The 21060-nt window shown below is 34.9% G+C and overlaps 1 protein-coding gene across 1 annotated transcript; it reads left to right on the top strand.

Moving 5' to 3' along the window:
• The first annotated feature begins 6124 nt into the window (after positions 1-6124).
• Positions 6125-7982, top strand: LOC105214439 (uncharacterized). The gene is made up of 2 exons (XM_011187870.3): positions 6125-6352; positions 7469-7982. Exons 1-2 carry the CDS (start codon positions 6341-6343, stop codon positions 7802-7804), a joined length of 348 nt encoding a protein of 115 aa, XP_011186172.1. The 5' UTR covers positions 6125-6340; the 3' UTR covers positions 7805-7982.
• Positions 7983-21060: the final 13078 nt, after the last annotated feature.

Genomic DNA, 21060 nt, shown 5'->3' with positions numbered 1-21060 from the left:
TAAAATCATAAAAGAGCTGAATCCTAAAAAGTCGGCAGGACACGATAAAATTACTCCAAAAATGCTAATTGAGTTACCAAATATTGCTTTAACAGTACTCTCCTTGCTCTTTAACGCTATTCTCAGTTTCGGGTACTATCCAAGTTCATGGAAAAAGTCGCAGATCATCATGATAGAGAAAACAGGTAAAGACTTGACACAGCCGTCTTCATACAGACCAATCAGTCTTCTACCCTGTCTTTCTAAAATATTTGAAAAAGTGTTACTATCAAAGATGTCTCCTTTCCTCCTTGAAAATAATGTAATACCAACGCACCAATTCGGTTTTCGTGCAAAACATGGCACTGTAGAACAAGTAAATAGAATTACTAACGAAATCAGAAGGGCGTTCGAGTATAGAGAGTACTGTTCTGCTATATTTCTAGATGTGGCTCAGGCGTTCGATAAAGTGTGGCATGACGGGCTTTTATATAAGATTAAAAAAAGCTTACCTCTCGAAATGCATAAAACCTTGGAGTCTTATTTAAAAAATAGAAAGTTTACTGTCAAAGTAGGAGACTTCATATCTGAAGAACGACCAATAAGAGCTGGTGTACCTCAGGGCAGTGTTTTAGGGCCAACTCTATACATAATATATACAGCAGACCTTCCAACAGCTAGTAATATTTTGACATCAACTTTTGCGGATGACACAGCTTTAGTGAGCCGAAACAAATGCCCAATTATAGCATCAAAAGTATTAGGAGCGCATTTGATTTTTGTCGAAGAATGGCTAGCAAACTGGCGTATAAATGTAAACGAACAGAAGTGCAAGCATGGTACATTTTCTCTAAGACCAAAAACGTGTCCGGCAGTTAAAATGAACAATATTTTAGTACCCCAAGCGACTGAAGTAACATATCTTGGTATTCATTTGGATAGAAGGCTCACGTGGAGAAAACACATATCGAGCAAAATAACCTGCATGAAGATAAGAGCAGCACATTTAAATTGGCTTTTAAATAAAAATTCAAAACTTAGCCTAGACAACAAAGTTCTATTATACAACGCGGTCATAAAGCCGATTTGGATGTACGGCATCCAACTGTGGGGTACGACCTGTGCAACCAATATCGATATAATTCAGAGATTCCAATCAAAAATGCTTAGGACAATCACGTGCTCACCATGGTACATGCGTAATGAAAATATCCATAAAGATCTTGGTATTCTCATGGTAAAGAAAGAAGTAGAGAACAGCAGAAATAAATATTTGTCCAAACTCCGCGATCACCCAAACCCATTGGCTAATGCTTTATTACATTCTTGTAATCAATCACGTCTAAAAAGAAGAGATATGCCAGCACACTGAGGAGCAACGTTTCACCAAAACAACTCAATCAATTGGTTGAGCTTGTCTAGTTTTAATTAGAATTAAGATTTTATAACTTATTGTTAGGCTCCAAAGAGCAGATTCAATAAATAAAGAATTATATGAAAAAAAAAAGTTTAAAGAGAATTAAAGCCTATTTACGAAATACGACAGGTCACGATAGGCTTGATGGCCTAGCATCAATGAATATTCAGAGGGATATTGATCTGTCAGTTGATGAAATACTAGAAGAATTCTTTCAAAAACCAAAGAAAATATAACATGGAATGTGAGATCCCGTGTAATCCTCAATTAATCACTGAGTTTCAGCGATACTGCTTGTACAAATGTAGAGAAAGTTCGAATTATATGAATAACAACAAAAATCTTGTAACTTAGTGTAATTGCTTATAATTTGATGTGATTTTTTTTTATCAATAACCTCATTCCAATCCCATATCAACAAACATATATTTTTCTCTGAGTTTAGGGGGTGTTTTAACACCAAAAACCCCCCCGTCGACCCGCCACTGTAAACATATATTTAGATGATAAAGGGAACTGAGATATATTTTATTCTAAAATGTTTACTAAATTCAGGATACATAGTATAAGTTTATAGTTTATATATGAATCTCAAGGAAGAAAATTGCATATTTAGAAAATTTCGCCTGAAATACATTGGTAAATGTCATTAAAACCCAAAAAATCAATTTCACATATAAAATTTTTATACATCAGTGAACCAGTTTGTAGACTCAAATTGAGTCGCTGCAATTTTCTTTATACTAAATGAAATAACACAAGATATCCTTCAACTTCGTGTCACTATCGTTTCAGCAAAGTTCACACAGCTTTGTGTTAGATATATAAAACTAATGTAAGCCCTGAGTGGTCATTTTTAACTTGTTGTGTGTTGCTCATCGATGGCTATTGCTTCTTTTATTATTTTGGACAACACCAACAAGTCAAGGCTATCGCAGCATTTGTGACTTAATTCGTACATACATATATTCACTTCAACTAAACTACACACAACGACACAACGTGTAACAAATAAAAGCGAGATTAGTATGGCAAGTGTGGCACATCTAATGCAAATTGTTATTGGTTATGTAACATTTTTGTTGTTATTGAACTAAATTCTTTGGAAGTTGTAACAATTGAACTTTAATTTAGTAACACACACACACACAGACGCTTACAGAAGTTTAACAAAAATGATGATGGCAGACATCGCGCGATAAGTTCATACTGTTAGCAACACTATTTAATATCTGCTGTCAAAGAAGGTATGTATTTAGAAAATTATTTACAAAAATCTAAATAGCCTTACTTGAACGTAAAATTTATAGACACCTGCATATACTTTTACAAACTCTCATTTTTTTAAACCCCTCCATTCTCTCGCATAAACACAATTCTGTTAGAATTGATCTAAATGAGATATGTATATTTTATACACAACACACAAAACAGCATTTGCATGCGTTTGCTCCACTGTACTCCAAAGCACATCACGCTTCGGCAGATGTTTACTAAACGAACGTGAACGTGGACATGAACGTGGACGTGTGTAATCATTCGTTCCACATGAGTTAATTTCCGAAAATTATGCAATAACTAATTCTTATTCTATTTTATGTGATACTTTAATTAAACATGTCTACTTAAATAATTTCTTGACCATAATGTACCATATTTAAAAGTCAAAATGAATTTCCGATATATTTTATGTTCTATTGCTGTGCATATCCATTGATAAATTAGATATTTTAATGGCATTATATTAGACATGAATCGGTTTATACGCTCCTGAAACTCCAACCAATATACATATGGAATTATTTCAATCCCTCTGTGGATTGTTGTTTTTAATCAGGACTTGGCAAACAATTATCCTATTATTAGTGACACTTTCAGTCAAGCCGAACGTTATGCTACAGCTCGTGCTAAAGATATAGTGAAAATATAATTGCTATGGATCGCTGGTTTCCACTTACCTCATTTTCGACGATGAGAAATATTCTCCAAAATTAAACAAACAACAGAATCAAAATATTGTCACATACTTACTTCCCATCGCAAATTACGCAAGTGAGAACTTCCGTTGCGCATTGGGGACATTCTCAAATGGCAACTAAAATATGCACTAACCAGCCGCTATTTAAAGAACGCTAAATGCGAATAAAGCTACAAAGCAAGACAGTATTCAACGGCAATAATGCCAACACAATAAACAATGAGCGAGAACACTAATTGAGTCGAGATAAGAGCGCAAAAAAGCCGATAGCAAATTGCCACTGCTGCCGGCATAACTGCCACTGCTAGTGCTACAGATGAAGGTCACCAGCAACAGTTACATAAGAAATTGCAACAACTAAAAAAATATCTAGCGATAACGTTGCAAATTATGCTGTAAGTTCTTAAACTAAGAGTTCACATTTGAACAAACAAGTTTACCGACCCTGCTTGTACTTCACTTATTCCAAGTCGACGTATTGTTACACAAAATTTAGGTTCGTGGACATCGTTTTTGAACAAAAAAATCGATAAACGAATAAAACGTAAAGCTGCCGTTTCATCAATATTTAGTACCAAACACATAATGTCTAAATAGCACTAATATATTTTACATATCATCCGATATAATGGGCAAGTCATTATATTACAGAACAAGGCCAGGTCTATTTTGTTTGTATGTGACAGTAAAACACATTGTGATCAAGGAAAAATGACGAATTAATTTCAGTCGACGCGTTATAAAGTCAAGAAGAATAATGAAAATTAATAAATGTATTAGACATATGTGGACTATAAGAAGTACTAAACCGATTATATTCAATTTTAAAACAAGCATTTATTGACATATTATTTGCCGAAAAAAATTAGACAAAGACAGACACTATTAGATGAGACATACAAGGACATTTCGCTCCACATTTATAATATTCTAAATATCACAGGTGTATCGGCAGGTATTAGTGATAGCCATGAATAATCGAGTCGACGCCGTTTGCTCAATGGAGTCTCTATGGACTACGTGGACATTTTTGCGGAAGGAGCTCATTTCTGGTTGAACCGTTACCGTGAGATGATATAAAATTTTTTTTGGAGAGCTTAACTACCTTGACATGTGGTTTCAACAATGGGCCCATTGTATACAATTTATTTCAAGTCAATTGACTGCTGAATTTTCTTAGAATGTTTTTTATTTAAACTTCCGGATAACAATATACCTCAGGCCAAGATTTAATCTCTCCACAATAGATTTTCGATCAATATAGGCATACTAGATTAAGCGGTCACGTTTTAATCATTAAAGCGTTGTACATTTAAAATTAAAATTTAATTCATTGATATTCCTTGATATTTACCACTTAGTTTCCTTTCTCTGAGAAATTTTCAGCCGTTTTACCTTTGTTTCTATTGATCTAAGGGAAGTTTCCTAAAAATCTATGTGTAGGATATAATCAATAATTTTTCATTTTAATTGATTACGGTTCCGAAAAGCTAATTTGAAATAAAAAACCTGCTTAAGGTTTAGGATATCTTTGGAAGTAGCAGAGCTATCAATTTTGAGATGATAAATTTTTTTCGAATCACACTCCAAAGACGAATTGCTTAAGAATTAAGACATTTTTATGAAACAAATATTCATATTCAATACTTAAACTGCATACTCGTATTAAGTCGACCAGATGGAAATCACCACAGTTTATTTTTTTTAGTTTTCATCAGTTTGTTGTTCTTTTATTGCGAACAAGGTTATAATTCATTTGAGTGTAATGTTAGTCACATTTTGTGAACTTTAAGTGATAACTACCGTGCACGATCTCTGCTGACTTGTCTATATCTTTTATTCATAATACACACAAGTATGTGCATATGCATATCTCTGTTACAAGAGTTTTACACACAATTAATTCTGCATCATTTAGTTGCATACACTTGTTTAAATTAAAATGAATGCACATTCAAGTGTAACATATAATTGGGACAATGCAATCGGCGCACCGCTGCCGGCAGTGGAAGTGCCTCAGAGGCGCTGCATCAAGCGAAGACGGCAAAGAAGATTTACAAGCTGCCGGCAAATAACGCAAATTGTAACGCTTACAGCAGCCACGTACCATAGCAGTGCGTGTGAGTATGTTTATGAGTGTGTGCTAAATGCACATTTGTGATTTCGCTTGTATTTTCAGCTTCTTGCGGCAACGGATGCAAAGTACCTTTGAATATCGTTTGGTGGAGATCAGAAGACGGGGTTCTGCAAATGTGTGAGCTCACGAATGAATTAATGAATGAATGAATGAGCGAATGAACACGGCCGCTGATAGAACGTCTTTTGCAGCCATCTTCGCTGAGGCAGACGCCAATGGCTTATGGCTAAGTGACTATGCATATATGCAAGCACAGATCTATGAACTGATTACAACAAAAACAGCAAATATACTAAGAGTTCGTCCAGAGGGGAAATGACAATTGGTGTCTTCAAAAAGTAAACAAGTGTCTAAGTATATATGAGTGTTTGTGTGCGAAACAGCTGCCGCATCACCGGCAGCAACAAAGTGGCTGCAACAGCGGTAATTGTTGGGGGCCAATTATTGTTGCACCAACAGTTTGGTTTGCAGTTTTTTTGTTTTTGTTCTCACTATTGCACACTCGCTATTGTTGTCAATGTCTGAAGTTGGTGCAAAAAGACTAAAACAATGGCTTCATTTACAACAGATCTTCACTTTGCAGGTATTAAAAGGTAAAATATAAAAGAGTGTGAACTGCAAGTTGGTGGCATCAGTCGGAGTTCTGAGTCAAATTGCAACGCAACGCGAACTAAAAATATCAAAAACAAAAACAAAAAACTCGAACGCGGAAATTTCGACAAACGCACACATCAAAGGCCAAGCGAACGGTTACTTTGCTATTCGAAATTAAGGACATCCACAGGATTACTCACAGACATCACATAAAGAGGAATAAAGGCGAGGCGAAATGTTTAAACTGGTAAGTTGAATCTGAAAAAAAGAAATAAATGAATGTAAAGGAATTGAAGTGAATGAAAAGACGAAGTGTTCTTCATATGTGAAAAGTACAAGAAATATCCTGACCAAAAGATAATAGTACAAATTGATCCAGAATTCGCATAAATATTCGAATTTCTTTTAAAAATTCAAAATAATACATTGTCCTGGATATTGCATCGTTACATACAAAATACTCACATCTCCTGTAATTACTGGACTGGACCTTATCGCAAGGGATACAATTCTACAAAAAAAGTGACAAAAATAATATTTTCAAATTGAGAATTAGAAATCGGGGATGCAAAATTTAATTTAGGATCGAGCAACTTTTATCCAACGTTGTGTAGTTGCCACTTGTCACAAACTATTGTGTAGTCAATCCAAGATTATTACAACCTCAAAATATTCCATAATCAATGCAGTACAGTGTTTAGTACCATCACTGACTCACATATTGTTTAATTGACTCAGAACTTACTTCACTAACGGGGTTCCAGTCACAATATTTGACAGAATATATACTCTCAGAAGGGTATCCTACGCGTCATCGATCTCTTAAACTTTTCCATTTCAACGGCATCTTTTTATTTCATCGCTTTGTAAGCACGTGTCTTGTTTATGTTTCCACTATCTTGCTACAATGGAAGACACCAAATATTTACCTTTGAGAAGTCTGAATGTTTACGCGTATGTCAAATATTATTCTGTGCTCAGATTAACAGCAACTGCAATGGCTAGCAAGAAAAACCAATTCCTCGGGAAATTTACTGATAAAATAATAATTATCTTACTGGAATATAAATATTAAGACGTTATGGCACACAGTTACAGAAAGAAACGTCTGGAACTACAGGTGATATACTCGTGTAGTTATATAGACTACATATACATAGGGAAATTCTGAACAAAAATATTTCTAGACCTAAAAAAACTAGACATTTCTTGGACCATTTTGGGGTTAGAATAATATGTATTAATTTCTCAAGGTAGCTTTCATATTTATAATTCATCTCATACAATATATATTTACATACATAAAAAGGATTTACACTTTTTATTAATTCCAATTTCAACTCTCGTTTCATTTTTAATTCAGTCGCTAATTTTATCAGCGCTCATCGCCTTGGCCAGCGCACGACCTGGCTACCTGCATGGCCATTACCCACACATTGACTACCCATTGCTGCATCACCATCACGAGCCGTTGCACTTGACTAAGTTGGTACACATACCGGCGGCAATTTCACATCAGAGTTCAACAGTTATTCACAGCGCGCCCATCATTAAACCAGTTGTAGTGCCGGTGCTGAAGACCGTCGTGCATCCGATTGTCAAAACATATCATCCGGCGCCCATAATCAAAGCTTACCACCCGATTTCATTGGATCCCTACCATCACTACGATCATCACGACTTCCATCATTTCCATTAAGGGGAGTAAATATTTATGTTAACCGAGGGAGCTGATGGATGCTGGGAGGCTAGCAAATGTCTAAAGATAATTTACAAAATTTTATAAGAGCCACTTTTCTGCTTTATATGTGTGTATTCTATATTACAATCATTTATATTTTATGTCTTCTAACACTTTTGTTGATTTCTACAATTAATCTAACTGGCAAAAAACGTTTTCTTGTGCAAGAGTCACAAAACCGTTAGAGGTGAAGAAGATGATGTTCGTTATAAATAAATAGCTTAATTGTTTATGAAAACAACACAAAAATTTCTACATCTATTTAAAACGCGTTCAATCTCAAAAAACAACTAAATTAGATTGCTAAAAATTGAATTATATTTTTTGTTCAGACTCTGCGTATAATTGTCTAATCAATTATGAAGAATCTGTTACCACTATGCATCGTAACGTGCGACCTTCTATCGCCCCAATTCTCTGCGCAAATGTGACACCAACTATTAATGCCTCCTGGCTCGGCATAACTGATTGCGTTATTCAAGCGTTGCAATCCACTTTGCTACCCGAGGGCACATACATAAATGCTGAAAATAGATGCCTTCATATCTTATTACACAGAAATATGAAGTATTCTGGTAGATACAGTATCTGTGCATTAAATTGTGCCCGAATCATACTAGTCGGAATATTTTTTCTTAATTTTAATCCGGTAAATCACACAGCCAATTAGAGGGAAGAGGATGATCAGTCTAATTTTATTTCATACATAAAATATTTCATATAGACCGCTAAAAAACATGTTATATAAAATCAATCGAATTAAAACAATTATTTGGGGTCAGAGCTTTGATGCTAATATGATCTATTATCCGATTATATTGTGCTTTTAAGTCGTTATATAAACCATCTGGATATTATCCAGATTCCACATTTTAGATTTTAATGGATCTCTGCGGCGTTTTGAAATCATAGCCCGAAACCGTAACCTCAACTCGCTGCATCAGCCTGATCATTAGATACTTACGAATCCCACCCCTTTGAAAGTAATTTTCCATTTTAATGCTGCCGGTATTAATAATGCCGAGTAACTGTATAGTTAATGCAACAATGGCCGTTTGATTGTCACTTTCTAAACATCACATGCTCGTGCACTGGTTGCGCTTTGCATATTTCTCGTAACGTTTTGTAGCGATATGCAATCAGGTTGTAGTGCTAAATGCGGGCATTTATAAGCAGAAATACAGAGCATTATACATATATGCTGCAGCATTCGGCATACGTACAATTGTAACATAGGCAATGTAGTGCTCATGAAAATAAAAGCCGATATTCATAACTGTATTTATTAGTAGCCGTCATGCCATAGTTAATTGAATCATAAACTATTGAGAATTTTCATTGCAACATTGATTAGGATTTCTAAAGCAGAGGTCCTTCTTAGTCACTATAATTAAAAACCGTTTTTTAACACAACGGTTCAATTGAAAACGTGATACGCAAGCAGTAGTGAAGTCATCAATCATAAGGAACAATAGAAAAATCAAGCGGTATTGACAGTTGAATTCATCAGTCGCACATATTTCTCTGCATTAGCCTCTTTAAATTACTCAAAACATTTTCTATAGGCTTTACATCGGTCAAAAACTGGCAGAATTTTATTTCTTTTGATTTTCGCAATACAGTATACTCTCGAAAAGTAAATCGATTGGTATTTTGGGTAATTTACTTTTTCGAATAATTTACTTTTCCAAATATATACATAAATTATCTGTTTTTATAATATTAAATGCATTTTTAAACTTAAAAAATCCATATGTTTTATTGAAGCAAATAATAAAACATATGGATTTACATGAAAAACAAATTTACATTTACATACATACATATGTATTTACTAGAGAAGAGAAAAAGAAGAGAAAAAATCTTGAATACTCTTTTTTTTCTTTTGCAATATGTTTTCTGACCATTTTTGTACGACAATTCAAAAAGTCCGACACCTGATTTGCATCGTTTTCATTTTTAAATCAGTGGATCAAGTAGGAGAGTTTATTTACTAAAAACGACGCGATAAACAAGAGAGTAAGTGTTTTTGCAACATCGTAAAAAACGCTGCTTGCTTCGTTTCGAATTTTTTATCACACTCTCTGAAAAGTAAATTAAAAAATTTACTTTTTCGAGGTGCATGTGTAATCTTAAAGGTGATTAACTTTTCCGCGATTATTTACTTTCTGAGAATTTACTTTTCGAGAGTATACTGTATATTTTAAACGGTTAATTTGTTGAAAAGCTATTGAGGTTCAAATAATCATCATTTGACACCATAAATTCTCATTTTATCAAACTTTCACTGCATTGCTTTGCATTTTATTGGAATTGGTGAATTCGAAAACTGTCAAATCAATATACCAGGAATGAATCTTTGTTTCATCTGACCAAATGAACTGAAAATGTTTCTCAAAACCCTACATATCTCAGCTAAAATCATAGTTTCGAAGTAACCTATTCCCAGTATGTTACATTGGTATTGGTGGAGAAAAATTACCACGGAATCATGGATCCTCTGATTGTGAGTATTTTACACAATGAATTGTTATTATCAATGTGATAAAAATTGGCAAACGTTTATATCTCTAACTGATCCGACAAAGATGCCGATTTGTCAAGGCCAGTATTCAATTCTTTCATAAAGGTTCTTCTTTAGACTAAATCATAGTAACTTCACTTAGTCTCGAAATATCAGAATTATTTTCTATCGACAATCACGAGTAAATTCTAACCGACTCCTATAACAATCCTTACAAAACTTCGACCAACTTCTAACCAACGAGTATAAGACTGCTTTTCAGACAAGAAACGGCAAATCGCCGTGTTCCACTCTCTGGGCTTGAATATCAACTAAGCGGCTGCTAACAAGACACCATATAATTTATATTATTTTCAAAATGACAAGTATTCGCAATAAGTACAAGAAATTGCATAAGAAATTACACAAATATGTATTTATTTATGTCAACAAACATAAACCTTGCTGATCGTGTAAATTACCATATCATTACCATAGTGATCTCATAGCATTTAAGTCAACATTTTTATTTTTTTGTTCACACATTTTGCTAACAATATTGATCTTATTAACCTTAAATCAGTTGTATTCTCGGATCCCAGCAAACATATGGACTAACCTTATATATGTTACTAAAATAGTCAAGAGCGCTCCAACTTTACCAACATTTTAAATATATAAAGAAATTTATATTGTCATTTCATACAAAATTCAGTAGCCGTCACTGGACCAATCTGCTGAATAATCTTTTTGAAACTTTTTACCGGCGATGGCGAATCTGGAAACTCATCTGAAACAATATAAACAAGGGATCTGAATCTAAATAACGACCGGCGCAGAAAACTTTGAAACAAGTAAAAATATCTCTGTATCAAATCCTTCAGAAATCGATATGGTTGTTGACAATGCTACCACAATTCAAATCATATTCTTTCTTACATGTTTGTTGGGATAAACCTTGCAGGAAATGTATATCAATCAATTCGCACATAAAATAAATGTTTTTTATTAGATTATTATCTTGTTTCAAAGCATGTTATAACGGGGTGTTATAATTGGATTTCTATAGTAGTTCGAAGTTTATAACTAAGTGCCGGCATTGAATCATTGAGTATGACATATTTTAGTCGTACTAGTGAAAGACGTTATATTTTCGGTACTCAGTGAAACTGTAAAATATGATTTTAGTAGCTTTTTGAAGAAAGAAATTCAATAAGACCTACAGACCATATTAATTGGTATTTCCATATTATAATAATTTTTAAGGTATTATACATCGTTGTGGTCGTCCTATACTCTAGTAGCATAATGTCCTTCCGTTTTCAAAATCCGTTGAATGTCTCCAAACTTTAGACAGCTTACAAACTGCTGCTGAATTGCCTAATTCTAAGAAGACATTGACAACTCCTAACTAATAACTGTAATTTATCTTGTACGAGTTTGCCCCATTAGCAGGTTTAAATAAGTGTTTATTGACATGCAGAAATACATATACCTTTCACTTTCAAGTTTACCTGCTGAGTTTTGTTGCCATCGGCGACTTATGTCAATCGTTTTGACAAGTGCATGATTAATGAATTCCTATCGTGAGGAAGCCATAAATAATAAACCAGTTAAAAAGTGATTATATTTATTTGAAATTAAATTTATATTATATGTATGATAAAAATTAAAATGTATTACATTGTCCAAAGTAAGTAATATTTTCTTGGAACACATATTCCTTGGCACCCTGAGGAGGTTGGTTGGAAAATGGGCGAAATCGGACTATTACCACGCCCAAAAAATGGCGAAAACTGAAAACATATAAAGTACCATAACTAAGTCATAAATAAAGTTATAAAAGTAAAATTTCGTACAAAATAGGTTTTTTGTACATATCTTGTAAACTACTCTATCAACTAAACTCTGTACAGTCGTTTCTTTTAGATACTACCTTACAAAATCGGAAAATGGAGGAAATCGGATTAATATTTTCCCATAAAAAAGTTATGCTTTAATTCACAAGGGAAAACCCCAGAAACCTTAAATTTCATCATAAAGGAGGTACAGAAGGGCTGCATTCAAATTGGTAAACAAAAGCTTAAATGGACGTGGCTCCACTTATGGGTCAAAAACCATATTTCCGAAACCACTTGACCAATCTCAACGAAATTCATAATATTTTCCTGGAATCCAAATGATATGTTGTGAAAATAGGGCAAATCGGTTCACAACCAGAACTGTGCATTTATAGTGTGGGATCACCTTTCTAAAACTCGTCCCAATCAGATAATAAGATTTTAAGGCCCCATATATACAACATCTGAGGTCCTCATGTTGCTTCTAATAAATTTTTTACTGAAAATATAGGTAAGTCTCTCATATATTTTGAAGAAAGTCAAATGGCATATTTCTTCCAATGATATGTCTCCATACTAAAAATTTGTGAAAACTTCTCCTAGCTCCCATATACCTAATATTAGGGTTTCCAACTTTCAATGGACTTTATACCATATATATGACGAATATGTGGGTCAGATTGTGTGTTATATTAATACAATTAAATTAATAAATTGCGAGAGTATAAAATGTTCGGTTCCACCCGAACTTAGCCTTTCCTCACTTGTTTTTATTTGTGCATCTCTATTAAGATTAGAGTTAAGAGCATCTAAAATGATGTTACATAGTAAATGGTCGAACGTAGATTACCATTTTTAAAATATATTGAGATTTGTAGAAAAAGAAAATGATGCACGACATTGAAATGATCACTACCTGCCTACCTATAAATAAATATGAATGTTACTCAATTTCTATCTAGAATATTGAATAGTGAAAACAATGGATTCGTAAACAAAACTGTGATAGCCCTTTTAAGAAAACGAAAGTGTAAAAAAGCGTAGATTGTTTTCTCTAACAATTGAATACAGCGAAGATTTCGGCACGAAAACCCCAACAATGATGTGAGGAAAAGTAAAATATGCAGATCGGACTGGCAATTGTATGCCGTCTTTTTGATTGCAGAATTGAAATAGTTTGATTTCAAAGCTTGACATGGAGAGTCATGTGGTAGAAACCTTTAACCTTTCGAACTGACATACCGAACCAAAATCCATCGATAAATTCCATGGAAATTCTTATGATGAATTGTGTATAACCGCGAAAGATGATATCGGACTCATAGAAGCTGACTACTTGCCACAACTCTACGAAATTCTTACATGTTTTGACTTCATTCTGAATTATTTAAACCTCTTCGCCGTCGAGACTAATCTAGGCAATAATTTGTCTGCACCCACAACTGCGAAGAATATAAAACAGACATATAATGCTAAGTGAAATAAAATGTATCAACTTAAGGCGTACTACATTTCATTTATCGAACCATCGATGTTTCATTTTACGATGTTTGCATCCCTACGTGTGAGCCAAGACGCGAATGCTCTGACTGTTTGTTTGATGACAGGAGATATATCGTCTTGTCCTCGTTCACCACCAGATCCATCCTTACCAAGTCTGGAAAAAGCAGAACAAACGGCGCGGTTGTTGTTTCCAATGATATCGATATCATCGGCATACGCGGGCAGCTGTACACTATTATAGACAATAATATCTTCTGTATTTAGTTCTGCAGCTCGTATTATTTTCTCCAGCATCAGGTTTAAGAAGTCGCACGATAGTGAGTCACCTTGTCTGAACCTCGTTTGGTATCGAACGGCTCGGAGAGGTCCTTCCCCATCCTGACGGAGCTTTTGGTGTTGCCCAACGTCAGCTTACATAGCCGTATTAATTTTGAAGGGGTACCAAATTCAGACATAGCGACATAGAGCAGCTTTAAAATCGACAAAGAGATGGTGTGTGTCGATCCTATTTCACGGGTCTTTTACATGATTTGACGCATGGTGAATATCTGATCAAATGTAGATTTTCCACGTCGAAAGCCACACTGATAAGGTCCAACCTTCCGGTCTTGAAACCTTCAGTTAGTCACCGGATCTTTTCGTAGAAATTTCGGGCATTAACCCTGTCGGTCAGCTTGTCAAGCTCTTCATATACGTATTTCGGCCTCTTTCTGTTTTTGTGTGCAAATGCGTCTCGTTTCCCTTTTCAGCTCTCAGTATCTTTCCCATCTCGCTCGTCTTGCGGTCGATCGCTACATTGCGAGACGGCAATCCTCATCATACTAGCTGTTTTTTGACTTTTCTGAAATCCAATAGTTTCGGTTCCAGCTGTACGTAAGCAGTTTGATATATTTTCTTGCAATTCACCTTAGGCCAGAATGTTCTAAAGATTGCGTAAGTGCTAGTGACTGAGAAGCACTTGGCCAGCTCAGCTGAAACCCATCCGTCTAGTAGGAAACCTCAATAGAAAAACGGTGCTCCTACTTGTTCCCTTTCTATTGTAGGTGAGAGAATCATAAATTTTCTGAAGGTAGCTCCACTCTGGAGCAATAGATGCGCTACTGAAAAATAAAAAAAATCATTTCCCACTATAATTAGTGGGATACATGTGACGCTATGAGAGTAATCTGATCAATTTTGATTACTTTTCCCCCTCATAGACTATCGTATTCACTATCTCGAAAACATATTTAAACAACTTTAACACCTTTTCGAATCTTTTTCATCGAATTTAGTGTGAAAATCATGCATAATTAATTTGTCCAACGTTTCAACCATACAAATTATTTGGTTTTTATTTTTGTTTAACGAATTCGACCTTCACCATGAAATTTTTCAATTATTTTCTATTTTTGCTCAAGTCTCTTTTGTTTTGCTTTGACAATGAATACGAGTTCCAGCTGTGATAGTTAAGTTTGACCTTTGACGCTTATTTTCAAACATTGCCCCGAAAATATGAGCAAACACGTAGTAATTATTAACAAAAGCCGGCAGCGCGTTATTATTTTCAAAGTAAAAAAATACAAAAAACATGAAAATTAACAATCAATAAGCCGCAACTAAACAGAAACAAACTCATATGAGCATTATGTGAGACGTGCGTGTACGCATATACATATATCTAGTCTATAGATTCATATGTCTATATTCATGTTTGGTGGCGAGAGTTCAACGACCAATTGATATTCGCGAATAGCAAACTCATTAACTCGTAGACCAAAAAGCAAAATCGTCAAAAAAAAGTATCGGATTTTTGAAACTTGAAATTCTGGGAAATCGCACGCTGCACTGGTTGCAATTCCTCATTCGCTGCAAGTGAGTACACACTTATTATAGTCGATAAGCTCCCCAGCTCGACGTAGCGCCGCAGTTGTAATGGGCGTGTGTGGTGTCACCTCCAGTGGCTGTCGATCACAGCAATAACTAAATTGCCGCAATAACTGAATTAATGGCTTTGTTTGAAATCAGCTATAAAACAGTTATTAATCATAATAAAACATCAGCTATGCAAATTGTATGCAAATGCGAAACAGAGGACAACAACAACAGTGGAAAACTGATTGCACAAACAAAGTGTAACAATAAAATTAATCGGTATGTCCGTCGGTGTTAATAAACGATTTTTTAATGCCGCAAAGTGGAGCAGCCTACGAACGTGTTTGAAATGCAAGAACATATGATCATTAGGCGCCCAACCCATCGGCCCACAACTCAGCGCTTGACCACTGTCGACAGCCGCACAACAATCAAAAAGTACGAGCGCTTGCGTTGGCACAGTGGGCGAATATCGTCATTTGTTTCGTTCATTATCGTATTGTGGATGCCACCATCTCAACTAAATCGCATAAGTAGAGGCTACCATTATTTCACCTCCAAAAACCAGAATTAAATCACCAATCGCACTAGGAAGGGGCATATTTTGATGTAATTTTTTTGGGGAAGGGAGCAGGGCCACGCCCACGTAAACCAAGTTAAAGTTATATAAACGAAACTTTTTGTAGTCGTTTCCCTTACACCACGAAAATAGTGGAATTCGGTTAATAACCACGCCCACCTCATACACAAAGGTTATGTTGAAAATTACTAAAAGTGCGTTAACTCGCTAACGAATAACATCAGAAACACTAAATTTTGCAGAAGAAATGGCAGAAGGAAGCTGTACTCAGATTTTTTTACAAAATGGAAAATGCGCGTGGCGTCGCCCACTTATGAGTCAAAAACCATATCTCAGGAACTACTCTACCGATTTCAATGAAACTCGCTATGTAATATTTTCTTGACACCCTGATAACACGGATAAAAAATGAGTGAAATCTGTTCACGACTGCTTCCCATATAACTCAATTTTGAGTTCCATCTCATTCCTTCACTTTATAATATATACATAACGAACCAATGAAGATAGTGTGATAAAACTGTATACAAATACTGTATGTGATCTGTGACATATGTAACTTGTAAAAAAAAATTTGAAATTGGACTATAACTTTTTGATGCCCCTGTACCAAAAATGGTTAAAATCGGTTTATAACTTCCCCTAGGTCCCATATACCAAATTATAGGTTTTTTCAAAAATACGCTTAATACCTTATAAATCGGTTAATATGTGAAATATCTTAGCCAAATTAAGTGATCTTGGATATAATGTATGTTGGTGATGAGAATGAGTGAAATCGGTTCAGGAATTTCCTCAGCCCTCATATACTATTTATGATGATTTTCGTTATTCTATTGGACTTTATGCCGAATATATGGGTCAAATTGTGTGTTAACTTGATAAAAATATAGCAATAAATTGCGAGAGTATAAAATGTTCGGTTGCAACCGAACTTAGCCTTTCCTTACTTTTTTTTAATCCAATTCGGGTAAAATTTCATGTATGATTTGCGGGTTTCTAACCATTGTGCAGCGATTAGCCAACGTTGTCGTTGGTAGACGCAATCGCGCCGCATTATTGCAGCAGACAATTTTATCACTGCTTCTAGTAATACATACATATGTATATGGATGCAAGGCAAGCACTTTTTGCAAATTTCATTTATTATTGTTATTCGATTTTCTGGTCAATTTCTTCACACGAGCTCTAAATTACTTTAATTTTTTTCCATTTCTTCATACATGTTTTAAAAGCTTCAGTCAATTAGCAGCACTGTCCACCTTTTCATTTCAGCAGGGGGGGGTAAACATGATCCCTTACATACATACATATTTGTATTTTGTAAATTTCTAAATTATTTCGTAAGTCAAAAATACGGTACAATCGGCACTAAAAAGTTCAATTGGAAATGTTTCAGTAATAATTTCTTAATGTTAAAGATGCTTGAAGGGTCTTCTGCGGGAGTATTTCCCATTATTTTAATATGAATAAATATTTTCAGACTCGTTCTGATATTAAAATCTATAATTTTATGGATTCAGAGTTATTTTATATCCCCGATCGATAAAATTAGGATACGTCTCTCTTGAACAAAATGTGCACAAAAACTTGCTTTGATTATCCCTTCATGTACTCATTTTTGCTTTAAAGATCTTAAAGAATCAAGATGAAGCCAAATATCTTGGCGACACATTTTTTATACAATCTAACTGATTTCTCCTTAGATTGAGAAGCTCTTTCTTAAACCTTTCTGCTATTCTACATTCAACAAGCTACAGATAATGTTTAATATCTAAGTACTTAGAATTCTTACTGATAATTGATAGAGTTCTGTTGCTGTAAGCTATATGTATCTGTGTTATTATATCTTCACCCTACACAATATAAATTCTAGCGCTCCATATTCGAATTTGTAGGTCCAAAGATTGTACTCCTTCTTAAATTGAGTGCTATACAAACAAAAAGCTTCCCATATTTCAGTCACCAAGTCGATCGTTTGAAACCAATGCTTAACTCTTTCCACTCTTTTCTCCTTCCGGAACACTTCCTTTATGGTATGTTTCATAATAAGCAACCGTTGCACAATGAGCTACTCATTTGTCAACTAATTTTCAATTATTAACATTTGATATACCATGTCCTAACAGTGAATATTCTTTATGGCACATTCAAAAATATATATGTACACAGAAATGTAGATATTTTAAGTAATTCTTAACTTTTACCTTTTTGATTTAGTTCAATTCGATTCTGATTACCAGAAATTATTAGTGCATATGTTACGTATACGCAGTGTTTCACTTATTTCCCTAGTGTAGCCAGTTGGCAAAAGATGCCGATGCCGATTCTTTCATGAACAAATTTATTTATTGAACTAGTATTGTAACAAAAGAAAAACAAAAATAGATAACATCACAAACTAAGTAAAACATCAGCTCATATGTAAATATGAAGGTCTTTATTAATTTAATTAATATTCAAAACTAAATAACTTATTCTTATAATATATAGATAGAAAGAAATAAGTTAATCGCCTTTTCTAAAAACAAGTTGCTACGTCAGAAATACAGCTTTTTTCCTATAAGGACAGAAAGAAAGGTTTTATGGGAGGTTCTTTTGCATGCAATACATAGTCCAGATCAGCACCAAAGGATTATTACCTGTTCCTAAAATTTCTCTCAAGAGAAATATACTCTCCCAGTATTTTAAACCATCTGCAAAAGGCTGGATACACGAAAAAGCTTGATGTTTGGGTGCCACATGATTTGACGCAAAAAAAAACCTTCTGGACCGAATCAACGACTGCGATATGCTACTAAAACGGAATGAACTCGACCCATTTTTGAAGCCAGAATTGACCAACAGGAAGTGTAGTGTTCCCACAGGACACCGCCAGACCACACACTTCGTTAATGACTCGTCAGAAGCTATGGGAGCTCGAATGGAAGGTTTTATCACATCCACCATATAGCCCGGACATAGCGCTAAGTGATTACCACCTGTGCCTGCCCATGGCGAACGCCCTTGGTGGTGTAAAGTGAAACTCAAAAGAGGCTTGTGAAAAGTGGCTGTCCGAGTTCTTCGCAAATAAGAAGGGGGTTTATACGAGGGGGGTATTATGAAGTTATCGTTTAGATGGAAACAGATTATCGAACGAAACTGCGCATATTTGAACTAATTTCGATCACTGTAACATTTTTTATAAAGCATTGAATAAAGAGCAAAAAAGCGGAAGGGATATATTTGCCAACCCATACTTGACTTAATATTATCATCGTGAGGAATGATTGATTGTACCACATGAGATGGTCTATCGCAATATAAAGAATTCCAGATTGAATATTGGTTGCATTGAATCAACCAGTTCTCGATAAATGTAAAATGGTCTGATTCGTTTAAAATATCCCAAAAGAAGGATGTTTACACAGAAGGTGAAAAACGTATTCACGTCTTCTTAATAAATTATTCATGAAAATAAAATATTTAAAATTTAAATTCCCAATAATCCCATTACTTAAGTAGCTACTCATGACCGTATGCAGTTCTTCTCAATTACACTCAACCAGCAATTGACGGTGCGTTTCACACTTCCCGCTGTCAGCTCGATTCGAAATATCCATTGTAGCGTGCAAAATGTCGATCAAAGAGCCCACAACAATAGCAACACATGGATACATATGCTAATGTTTGCAAACAACATGGCAACAACAACAAGCGGCAGTCGAGTTGACAACATTGAACTTCAATTCAAAGCCAACAGCAACAACAATATGGAACCACCATCTTAGGCAACGGTGTGGCCATTACACACCCACACGCACACAAATCATGTGCAACCGGCTTTCAGCGACACCCAGTTGCATAATGCAATTGACTTGCAGCTGAGTGGCAATAATTCAAAGTGCATACATGGCTTAAATATTCTATTAAAGGTGACAAAGATTTACTATAAAAACTCGAGTGCAGTTTGGAAAAGGTATCAAACAGTGTTTACTCTCATATTAATTACAAGTCTTAGCTTCCGCAGCAAACTTAACCGCAAAAATGTTCAATCTCTTCAAAGTGGTAAGGAGGCAAACAGCCTGCGTCTCCTTTAAGGATACTTCACTAATTAAACTGTTCTTTAGTTCGTCGTCTTCGCCGCTTTGATGTGCATCGCTGCAGCCTACCCTAGCATCATAGGACCAGCCATCATCCCCGCTCTTGGACCAAGAGTCGTTGTCGGACCAGTAGGAGCAGTCGGACTGGGTTTGGGTCTGGGTCATGGCCCCATTGTTGGTCACTCTCCCGTGCTTCTTGGTTAAATCACAGTTTTTAAACTGTACTAGTTGGAATGCCAACAACCGCTACTGGACAACTACCCTATGCACACCCAATCAGCGTTTTTCTTTTCTCACCCAACTCATCCAGGACTCCACGAATATTTTGAATTGTTTCGTTCGTTGCATTGCTGCGCATTCCTTTATTAACTATCAATAATTTTTTGTAAACCGTGTATTTTTCTTTTAATTTGTTTTATTTGAATAAATATGCAAAAAACCAAACTCAAAAATTAACTTTTTCATATACTCGTATCATAAACTTGTAGCCATTTTGGTGTGAGAAAAGATTTTAAAGTGATAGAGGTGGTCATTTAACATTTTAGTTTGTAGCTTTATGTATAAGGGAAGTTGCAGATAAAATCAGTCTGTAGAATCAAATATGTAAAGAAAAGAATATAAAACTAACTTCCCAATGGTATTCAAATCAATATAATCACCTTAGCATATACAGATATAATGAATCCAATAAATTTTTTAAGTGGAACTAAGAAATATTCTGAAAGGTATTCTACATATTTCCTATCTTCACGACAGGGGCGGCCCACATAACGTAAGGAATTTGATTATTTTGTGACAGTTTATAATTCGTCATGATCTTAAGAGGTATAATTATAATAATATTTAAATAT

The sequence above is a fragment of the Zeugodacus cucurbitae genome, chromosome 4 (genome assembly GCF_028554725.1).
Source record: "Zeugodacus cucurbitae isolate PBARC_wt_2022May chromosome 4, idZeuCucr1.2, whole genome shotgun sequence".
Lineage (NCBI taxonomy): Eukaryota > Metazoa > Arthropoda > Insecta > Diptera > Tephritidae > Zeugodacus > Zeugodacus cucurbitae.
The sequence above is the reverse complement of the archived record's forward strand: the minus strand, read 5'-3'. Positions and strand labels throughout refer to the sequence as shown.